This window comes from Mytilus californianus, unplaced genomic scaffold, assembly GCF_021869535.1.
Source record: "Mytilus californianus isolate M0D057914Y unplaced genomic scaffold, xbMytCali1.0.p SCAF_9, whole genome shotgun sequence".
In the NCBI taxonomy this organism is placed as follows: domain Eukaryota; kingdom Metazoa; phylum Mollusca; class Bivalvia; order Mytilida; family Mytilidae; genus Mytilus; species Mytilus californianus.
The window spans coordinates 96,494,603-96,506,662 of NW_026262745.1; the positions used below are offsets into that span (position 1 = coordinate 96,494,603).

Consider the following 12,060-nt stretch of genomic DNA (forward strand, 5'->3'; position numbering starts at 1 on the left):
CGAACAGACAAACAACAGCCTACATAACACGTAAAAAAACCCGTAAACTGAACAACACAATTCCCATTGGAAACTAGGGTGAACTCGTGTGCTAAACATAACAAGAACAACCACATTTTATTACAGTTAAATTTAATACCATCTAATTATAAATATATCATTGTACTATAGACCGGAAAAAGAAGGCTTTAGGTGATGGATTTGGTGTATTCGCCTCTGTATTCTCTAAAATTTGGGGTTATTTTTTTCCTTTCTTTACCGTTCTGACTAGGTTTCTCTGTTCTTTTCGTTTTTTTCGATTATTCTGTATTCTATACACCCAATCCAGACCACCTCTATCCCTTAACCGTATAGGGCAAACAAGAGTTACATATCAGACAATTGAAGCTCAAACAATTTTCTCTGAAGCAATTATCCAATCCTACATGATAATTTTTTCAGGAATATTTTTAAATGTGCAAAACAAATTGACAAAAATCCAGCATACAGTAAATAAAAAAGGGGGACCGACGTACATTTACGCTGACAAAATCAAACGTAAGAAAACATCGACCAATAGAACGAATGAAAAAATAACTGTCATATTTCTCACTTGTTACGTTTTGAAATGATAAAATAGAAATGAAATGATACCCAGGAGCAATGAGAAACATAATTTCGAAGCAGGTAAGACAATGCCAAAAAATGAAAAAGACGAAAACAAACATTAATCGATAAAATCATATAAACAATGAAAAACTAAAGATTCAACAATACGAATACCTCAAAAATCGGAGGGAACGGCCAATCATAAACAAAAAAGTTGAAAGGAGAGGACACTGTCTTTACCCTCATCTTACTCGACATAGCTATGCCAACATGACCCTCGCCCAAGCTAGCCAACGTCACCCGTTTTGACTATCATTGCTCCTAATACCATATCAAGGCAAACATCGCCCTGATTTGACTAACATTACCCTTGTCAGAGCTTGGCCAACATCGCCCTGTTTTGACCAGCATCGTATTGTCCAAATCAACATCGCCCTGTCCATGCCAACATCGTCTGGTCATGACTACCATCGCTTTTTCTAGACTAACATCGCACTCCCTAGGCCATTATTGTTCTACCTATGCTATTAGTGTTCTTGCTTGGCCAACATCACTCTGTTTTGACCAACAATGGCATGTCTTTACCAACATAGTCCTGTCGAGGCCATTATTACTAGGATCTCCTAAATGTTGACTTTGGAACCTATATTTTGGTTGGTGTTACTTTTGTCAATTTTTTCATTTGAAAACAATGGTATATGTAAAAAGTAAAATCACAAAAATACTGAACTCCGAGGAAAATTCTTAAAGGAAAGTCCCTAATCAAATGGCAACATCAAAAGCTCAAACACATCAAACGAATGGATAACAACTGTCATATTCCTGACTTGGTACAGTCACTAGTCTTATCTAAATGAAGATAAAACATACTCACTAGTTTCATTAATATGAAAACAATAAAATACTCATTAGTTCTACTAATAAATCATAAAATATTCACCAATTTTACTAATAAACCATAAAATACTCACTAGTTCTACTAATAAATCAGTATAATATAACAGATCAGACAGATGCGACATTCCGACGGCTCCAATTTGACCGCCTTCAATATCAAGATGTTTCACTGTGCCATTACACTGTAAAATATTAACTTTAAAAGGTTAAAAGATAATAGATATCTAATATAATAGGATTCCATCAGGTTTAAATGTTGAACATATCTTGGAGTAGGTGGATTCAGGAAAAGTCGCGGACCAGGAAAATTTTGACAAGAACAAAAAATTATTTCAAAATACCGACCGTGCGAGGGCTGTATATCCAGTCAAAACTGAAAACTTACTGGAATTATAAAAAAAGTTCTGAAATTTAAAACAAAAATGCAAATTTTTTTGCAATTCCAAATCCATTGCTTATATCTTAAATTTTGATTATACCATAAGATCAATCCATGTTTAGATGTCATGTACATGTATTTGTTTCAAAGCAAAATTAGTTCAACATTTATTAAATTAAAAAATAACTCACCATCAAAGCAACTGCACAAGCTTTAAATTCACCCTTGCTGAATTGGTGGTTTTTAAGAATCACAGAATTTCCTTCTAACTGTCTATAAAATCTTGATACCGGAACCACGTGATATTTCTTGCACGTTCGAATATATTGTTCTTGACAAGTGCATACGCTTTCGATGGTGTCTTCATCATCTAAGAATAGATTTTTAAACCCATGTATAAACTAAATACATATATAGTGGGACTTTTACAATTTCTCATAGCAAATACTCTAAGTCAGTAAGATCAAAGGAAAATTTCGTAAAATAGCGATAATTTGTAATATCGAATATTTTTATATGTTACATATTCGGAATTTTTTTTGATCTTTGTTGAATGCCTTACGTACGGTGACATATAGTTCAATAGTTCTCGAGCTATAGATGCTAACATCTACATCATTTCGTCTCAGGTTGATAGTTGTTCTATTGGCAATTATACCACATCTCCTTATTTTAATATTTAAAATATATTTAAACGTAGTTTGTCACAGTGCAAGGGGGTCTGGGTGGCGTTAGAATAAAGAACAATGAGCATTATAAGTGTAGAATAAAGGGCAACAATATATAGAATAGAAAAAATAGGAAAAATAAAAATAATGAAAATAATAGGGTGCAAAATATATAAAGAATAGAAAATAATTTGGTTCTAAAGTAAAGAAAATACAGAATAATGGGCAATTAAAATAAATAAAGAAAAATTACCTAAATATTTTCAGGACCCCATCCAGACCCCAATCTTACCTTCAAAGTCTGATAGCTCAAATTCGTCTGATGTGGGTGTGCTCGATTGTATAGACTGGTAGATGTTCCTATTGAAATCTAATATCTCATCATTTAGAATAAGAGATGGCCTTTTGATCAAGAAACGAGGGATTTCAATGGACAAATCATCCATGGACGTTTTACTTGTCCGTCTTTTCTTACGCATTTCACAAAAAAGACTTTTTTCATATTCATCGTCCAATATTTTGCTTTTCATTGCTTTCTTCAAGTTTTGCCACCCATTCTCTGGTTCTGGAGTGCATATCTGAAATTCATGAAATAAATTTAAGGAAAGATTGAAGGTTTAAACCCATGACCACGATGGCATAAAAAGAATGGTCAAGGTCAACTTTGTCTGAGGGAGTTGTCTTTTTCCATGGCGTTGTCAGTTTGGCATCGACCTCTGAGGTTTGATATACCTTTGGAATCTTCCGCCTCTCTTTTAGTTTCTTTATAATTACTATAATATCTAACTTTAATAAATGTTAGTTATAATCCGAAGCACTGACTACTGAGCTGGTCTCGGTGACTGGTATCTTCGACAAATTTACTAGCATTCTACCACCAGTAGTGTAGAACAAGTGCTAGAAAATGAAAATATTACGTTGTAAATGTAATTGCGTCCAAAGTTCTTTTCTGAAATAACCTTTATTATGAACGCTCAAACCCACAAGTTTGAAAGCCAAAGATGCATACATGATTGGTTACTTAAGGAGCTACATAGCCAAAAGGGGACTTAAAAAGAATAACCGTATATAGATATATGGTAATCTTTGACTGAAGGAGTTGGAACTAATATATATATAAGTTTCTTTATAATTTCTAAAATAATCAATGAAGCTAATTCATTAAGAAGACACAAGACATACGTTTGGGGTCCCTTCCCACAGCCCTCTGAATGAAAATTGGTAATGCCGTAAAATGTTTTTTTGAGAAAAAGTGTAACATTCTCCATACACGGATGATGAAGGTAATAACAGGTTAGTTTTCAAAATTGGTTATTGCGAAATTCTTATTCGTATATCATGGAGGTAGAAACATCGCTGGATGTTAAGCAAGCAAAAATCAATTAAACAGAGCTTATGTTGTATTGTTATATGTGTAACCGACTTTAAATAAATCTTTTATGCTTATGCTTATCATTCAACCATAGAATAAATGTATACCGCCCTCTGCATATTCGTCCCAAAATCGTATATCGGCACATTTTAAAACTTGTTGAGAATAATGGGGGAGGGGGTTTAAATATAATGAATAATAAGGGGGGATAAAATATAAAGAATAGAGAATAATGGGGGGGGGGGGTAAAATATAAAGAATAGATAATAATGGGTTTAAACAATAAAAACAATAGCGAAAAATTACCTAAACAGAAATCATGGATGATCCCAATCAGGAACCTTATATATAGCGGCATCACAAATCAAATCAGTTGATTCACATGACCGTACTTTTTTTTTTAATTTTAAAAGAATTGGAGGTGAAGCAGAACAATTAACCATAAAATATCTTGAAATCGAATAAAACTCAGACGAAACAAATACTTTAAAAGATTACATTATTTTTTTCATATTCAAAAGTCATTATTCGAAAGAGAACACAGATGCACGCGTTTGTAATTAACCCCCCCTTTTCTAAAAATTTTTTTTGTGTTTTAATATTTGTGGGTTAATATGCAATAATATTTTGAATTAATTTAAGTGTTTTCATACTCTTTTCCATGCGATATTACAATAACAGTAGTTTATAAATTTTGACCCTTTATTGATATTTTCTACACATTAAATTATCGTGAAAATAAGCTAAAATATCACAGAATAAATACTTGAAAAATTCAAATTCAAATATCACATAAGACAACCACTAACAAGGTATCTGATTTGATACAGACATGAGGGTCTGGTGGGGCTTACAGAATAGAGAATAATGGACAAACACTGTACATTGAATTTTTCTGGAACTTGAAATGCATTTCACTTTTTTATATATATATCTAGGATAGACTATGCTCCGAGGCTTTTCCTGGTGCACGGGTTTGTCTGTACTCAGGGTAAAGTGTGTGGTGTAAATACGGCAATATTTGCGAAAAGGTTTCATAATATAATGATGAACCTCAAATGCGTGTTATCTCCTGTTGTCGTACATGTAATGTTTTTCATAATTGTTTAATAATTATTGTATAGATATTTCGTTTATTTGTGTATGTATGTATATTGACCTCTTGTACACTATCGAGTCTGAGGATAATAAAACTTTGAATCTTGAATGAAGGGTAAAAATTAAAGAATAGAGAAAATTAGTCAAAACAAATAAAGAATAGAGAAAAAATAGTCCAAACAAATAAGGAATAGAGAAAAATAGTCAAAACAAATAAAGAAAAGAGAAAAATAGTCAAAACAAATAAGGAATAGAGAAAAATAGTCAAAACAAATAAGTAATAGGGAAACTTTTGAATTAAAGTATGAAGAATTAAATCAAGGGTCCTCATTAAGACCCTTAGCAACGTTATTCGTTAATTTTCAATTTCAATTATTTATTTACACTCAGACACAAAATATGCGTTACGTGAGGACAAATTACAAATATATACAATAAATGACAGAATAGACAGGAGACTAATTACAAAAGTGTACTTTCCAAAAATCATAAAAATTGTAAGATACATGCATCTTACTAAATGAGAGTAGATAGTTTCTTGATAAACATGATAAATATAGATAAATTATGCAATAACTGACAGTGACACAATGACAGCATCTTTTGCATTTTCAGTACAGATGGGAACGTTGTATAATATTTCGGTATATATATTTCTTCCGAAGTTCAGTAATAGTAGTATTATTACATACATATAAATAATGATATTCATCACCAATACATTCATTACATAAGGTTATAGCACCTACCTCTCCCTCTATTTGTTCATCCGTTGTCACTTTATATTTTTTATCAGACATAATTATGTCGTAAAAAACGTTCGAAAAATGATTACGTCTCGCTTAGAATTGTTCCGTGCTATATATATCTTCCAATCACTTCAATTTCGTTTCGCTATATTCCAAGAAATTTAATACAACATGCACATCAATTTCGTGTAAAAGTAAATTTTCTTTAAATCGGATACTAAATTTGTGTTATAATTAAACCTTTTAGTGAAAAAATAAAAAAAATACAATATAAGGTAATTAAATTTAAATGTATAAAGCATTGATTATGTCATTAACTGTAATTGTATTGAGTCACACCGGGAATTATTGTTACTTTAAATTCAATTTTAATCTTTATTATACAAGAAGGTGCCGTATCATTATGTAACGATTTAGATTGAACAATAAAGCGAGTATAATTGTTTATAAAACTTAGACAAGCTTATTCGTGTTGTCATAACGTGTATGTGCAGCAGCGTGTGAACTAGGATTTGTGTATCCATGGTGTGATGATCGATTACTTCATTGACTTTTTTTAATATAAATGTGTGAATTAGTAAGTATATGATATTAAGAAAACATTCAATTAGAAAATGGAACTAATGCGCTGAATTATCTCAACATCTAAAGTGTTAATCTTCTTAACTATTGTATATATGGTTTATGTCAGCCGCTTACGATCACAATATGACTTTTTACCCCCAATATACCCAAATATACTCCAATAAAAACTTTTGATATAATTTTCATGTTAAAAATGATATTGCAAACCATATAAATTATAACTTGATACCACTGTACACATTTGTGTGCATTTAGAAGCATTTAAAACAGAACTTTATTCTAAAAGAAGACTAAAACGGACCTAAAAATATACAGGTCAATTTTTGCAACCTCTTTTTTTACTTTTCACTGGATTACCTTCGGAGATTGTTAATGTAATTTGTGTTTTTTCTCAAATTAGATTTGAATTTATTTTCTCAAATTCTGAAATATTTTTCTCGAATAATTTTGTTTTCTTACAGAAAATAATTTCTTTTCCTATTTTCTTTGGAAAAATAATATATATTTTTTCAAATAATTTTGTTTTCTTACAGAAAATAAGATTTTTCCTATTTTTTTTAACACTAATATTTAGTTTTTCAAATAGTTGCAGAAATCCTCATATGCTCAACATTTAAAGTTATTTTTTTATATATACTTATATATATTTCAAATGTTTGCATCTTTCAATCAGTCAGGACATTGGTCAGCGTAAAATCGATGTTGGTCAGATTGGTGTGTTCACGTTTCTCATGCAAACATTTGAAATTTGTGAATACATGTAAAAACTTTCTTGTCCGAGAAACGTGATTTTTTTAGTTTAGAAATTTACCATTAAATGGAGTTACAGCTCAAATTAACTTTTGAATAATCTTACGAATTGAAAGTTGAAAAAAAATATAAATTTGAAAACAACATGGTACAATAAGGGCCATTGTTGACCCCTCTTGAAATGAATTGATTTTTATAATTTCAACTGACTAGGTATAAAAGCTTAAAAAATTACAACTTTTTCGTTGTTATTATCATTTTTTTGGTGGCCTAGCAAAAGATTTGAAAACTGCCAATAATATGCTAGTCTACACCTTATTTATATCATGACATCATTAGCATAATGATTAACCCCTGCCTCATAGCAGTTACGTTAAAAACAGACTTCATAACTTGAACTATTGTTTTATTCTATAACCAAACAACAATTACATACATTACAAAATTAAAGAAATAACAGGCAATTTTCTTTGACAAAAATAACATAAAATTACACAAGGTCATATATAAATGGTCGTGGAACCCACGAGATTCATTCTATGTAAGGAGTTCGACTTGATGAATAAAGCTTTTCCCTGAATTATAATCATGTATAGCTTACTAGGTTTAAAATTTAAATTAAGGTGAAAATCTATGAAAAGTTGCTAAAAGACAAGGCTTAGAGTCTGAATCGAAACTGCAGGAGGTCCATATTAAAATGTCAGGTAATTGGATATACCTATCTTGGTGCATAATATACCAACCACATTCCATATAGTAATACCAAACAAAATGTTAAATCTCCAAAATGACCAAAGTTTTGTTTATTAAAGATACATAACATCACAAGTCAATCAGTTTAAACTAGAAAAAACTGTAACCACATTTGCTGACAATTTGCATCAATGATGTTTTTTTTAATTTCAATACTAATCATCATTCAGTACTTAGATTTCTATACTGTTTTATGTAGAGTATGTTCAGTGAGAGCAAAAAGACCAAACGTTGATACAATACACCAGACTGGAACCTAAGCTACGGCTTAAGCTCGCATGGATCAAACCTCTGCCATGTGACCACAAATGATTGTAAACACATTCTTATCCTTAATAAGAGAGCAAACACTTAACAGTATATCTATTAAAGCGAGAAAATACGTCTTATATTTGAAAATTAAAAAAAAACAGTCTTATGCTTTAGTTCACAAAATAGTTTGTTCTGAAATTTAAAAAAAAAACATCCCCTTTTCAAAATAAATGGTGGCTTGCTAACTGCCTCTTAATTTACAATGAAGCTGCACGCCCAATGATGCAGTCACCAGAATATACCTTCACTATATCAATGTATTTGCATCTAATAGAGCTATTTCAACAAATGAAAGTGTAAGAGTCACCCCTTAATGAAACCATCATTATCAGAATCGGAATCTTTTTCAAGTGGCACATCTTTCGCATTCAAAATTGAATCTGAATATCTACACGAGATAGGTGTCTCTAGTTCCCTACTGCTGTACCCAAGGTACCACATTATAGAAGCAACATGCGCACAACAACCGACCACCCGGCGCCAACTTGACATACCTTGGAGCCTGCTTTAATTGATATATTCTCATTGTAATACCTCTGATTTGTTCTAGCGTAAGTTTAGGATATCTAAAACCTTTTCCGTGCCTTTTATTTTCGAATTGATAGCCTTCTTGCGAATTATATTATTGTCCTCAACATTTTTTGGACATGATTACCACGCTGTGCTTTATCCAGCATAGTTTGGTCAAGTTTTTCGTGGCAGAAATCATTAATCAGTGGAGCGAGGAAGCAGTAAATGAAGACAGATAAAATCCTGACAAAAAAACCAGAATCGTCGGAAATCAACATAAAAAAACCTCCTGTTAATAAGACTCGAACCTTGAAGAAAGTTCTTTTACATCCCATTGAAAAGATTAAAAAAGTGTGTGTATAGACGTTCGGCTAAATTGCTGGCTATTATAATCCAGATAATACTTCTGCCATTCTTTCTCGTTGAAATATGTTCTTTGTGTGGTCGATTAGTTTGCATTGATTGATTGTTGGTTGCTTAAAGTCCAGTGGCAAATATTTCATGCATGTTCAGGACGAAAAAATAAATAAATTCATGACTCTTTATATAGTCATCGTCTATGCACACATGACGAATGTATATATTTTTAGCACGCTGTTTATTTTAGATTAGGTAAATTTCGTTAGATTTTGAAAACGAACGTAAAAACCAAATCTTGAGAATTAAAACTTCACTTTTATTTATTGTGTACAAGAATCTTTAAAACTAGCACAAGGAAATGTATAGTAAAGACCATGCCATTTCGAAATTCTCCTATTTATTTACTTTACGCTACGGATTATTTATCTTTTGTGGTGGAAGGTAGGCATGGAAAATTGGTCCTTCAACAGAAACATGAAGCGGAAAGACAATTATACTGACCAAATGTTTTTACTAAATGTTATAGAATCTTCAATATGCATATCCATTAAAGATTTTTACACATATATAACTTTGTCAACCATACATTGAGGTTATCGAAACTTGAGCAGAAACTTCTTTGTGAGCAAAAGACAGTATTCAGTGCAAAATTGGAATTATTTTGTTCATTCTTGTGCATTTAACTGATATAATGACTTAGTTTTAACTGCGTAGAATTCAGATACAATATAAGGACTGGTTTAATTTAAGACATGTTTTGTCAAACCCGCAGAAAATTTGATGAAACTAGGATAGAAACTATTTTTCTGTATCAAGAGATACTTAGCATATACTCCCAATTCTAAGAGTGCCCTCTAACATCAAATCCTGGATCTGCGTCTGTTGTCTATCTTATTTTTATTATTCTACACATATACACATATAAGCAGAAAGAGGAATCATTATACAGTAATAAATTGTCGGATGGACTCAGTTTTTCGGGAAGCGAATTATATAAAGTAAGTATTGCTTTACTAGTGAGCCTCCTCATGGGGTTTTTGATTATGTGATTACTTGGCCGTTTTTATAGTGATTAATTGATTACCAGACCAAATATTTCATGATTATTTGATTATTTGGTAATCTAGGACAGTACATTTGATTGTTTTATTATCTTGCTTAAACAAATAATTAATGATTGTGTGATTATATTGGCAAACAATTTGTGATTATGTGACTACTTGGACACCCCAACGAGGAGCCTCACTAGTGACAACCGTCGTGTTGCTCATAGTTGTTACAAACCGGTTACAAATCGTATAAGGTGATATTACGAATGAACAAAAAAAAGTACATCGACATTGTGGCTACGACAATTTCACAGTACCGAACAACAGTGTCATACCACTGAACAAACACAATGTCACAGCACTAAACAAAGATGATGTCACAGTACTGAACAAAGACAATGTCAAAGTCCTGAACAAAGACAATGTCACAGCACTGAACAAATACAATGGTAAAGTACTGAACAAAGACAATGTCACAGTAGTGAACATAGACAATGTCACATCACTAAACAAAGACAATGTCACAGTACTGAACAAAGACAATGTCATAGCACTGAACAAAGACAATGTCACAGTACTGAACAATGATAAAGTCACAGATCGAACAAAGACAATATCACAGCAGTGAACAAAGACAATGTCACATCACTAAACAAAGACAATGTCACAGTACTGAACAAAGACAATGCCACACTACTGAACAAAGACAATGCCACACTACTGAACAAAGACAATATCACAGTACTGAACAAAGTCAATGTCACAGAACCGAAAAAAGACAATATCACAGCAGTGAACAAAGACAATGTCACATCACTAAACAAAGACAATGCCACAGTACTGAACAAAGACAATGCCACACTACTGAACAAAGACAATGCCACACTACTGAACAAAGACAATATCACAGCACTGACCAATAGACAATGCAACACTACTGAACAAATACAATGCAACACTACTGAACAAAGACAATATCACAGTACTGAACAAAGACAATGTCACAGAACCGAACAAAAACAATATCACAGCAGTGAACAAAGACAACGTCACATCACTTAACAAAGACAATGTCACAGCACTGAATGAAGACAATGTCACAGTACTGAACAAAGACAATGTCACAGTACTGAACAAAGACAATGTCACAGCACTGAACAAAGACAATGTCACATCACTAAACAAAGACAATATAACATTACTGAACAAAGACAATGTTACAGTACTTAAACAAAAACAATGTCACAGCACTCAACAAAACAATGTCACAGTACTGAACAAAGACAATGTCACAGTACTGAACAAAGACAATGTCACAGTACTGAACAAAGACAATGTCACAGCACTGAAAAAAGACAATGTCACAGTATTGAACAAAGACAATGTCATAGTACTGAACAAAGACAATGTCACAGTACTGAACAAAAACAATGTCACATCACTAAACAAAGACAATGTCACAGTTCTGAACAAAGACAATGTCACAGTACTGAACAAATACAATGTCACAGTATTGAACAAAGACAATGTCACAGTACTGAACATAGACAATGTCACAGTATTGAACATAGACAATGTCACAGTATTGAACAAAGACAATGTCACAGTATTAAACAAAGACAATGTGTACAGTTCTGATATCCTTATATCATTATGCAGTTTTTAACAAGTATTACATGATGGGTGTTACTAGTGGAACAGGAATCGCTGACTCTTCCGGAGCACCTTAGTTCAACCCAGGTTGTTTTGTTGTTTGTTTGGGTATTTGGGGGGGTGGCTTCATGTTGCTCAACTTTACTTTTTTGTGTAGTTTTTTGTGGACTGTTGTATATCTGTCCGTTTCTTTTTATTCCATAACTTGGCCATGATGTTGTCTGCTTTTTTTTTCTTGAAGATTTTGATGTTTCAGTGTTTTACATTACGACGAGAAAAGGTTCAAGCAAAGCGAAGTGTCAATGACTCCATCTTGGTCCAATGAAAAATAAATATG

General features: G+C 32.2%; 1 protein-coding gene across 1 annotated transcript; it reads left to right on the plus strand.

Moving 5' to 3' along the window:
- The first annotated feature begins 7,783 nt into the window (after window positions 1-7,783).
- Window positions 7,784-11,736, plus strand: LOC127714065 (protein PFC0760c-like). Its single transcript, XM_052220013.1, has 3 exons — window positions 7,784-7,790; window positions 10,696-11,052; window positions 11,105-11,736. Exons 1-3 carry the CDS (start codon window positions 7,784-7,786, stop codon window positions 11,734-11,736), a joined length of 996 nt encoding a protein of 331 aa, XP_052075973.1.
- The last annotated feature ends 324 nt before the right edge of the window (window positions 11,737-12,060 follow it).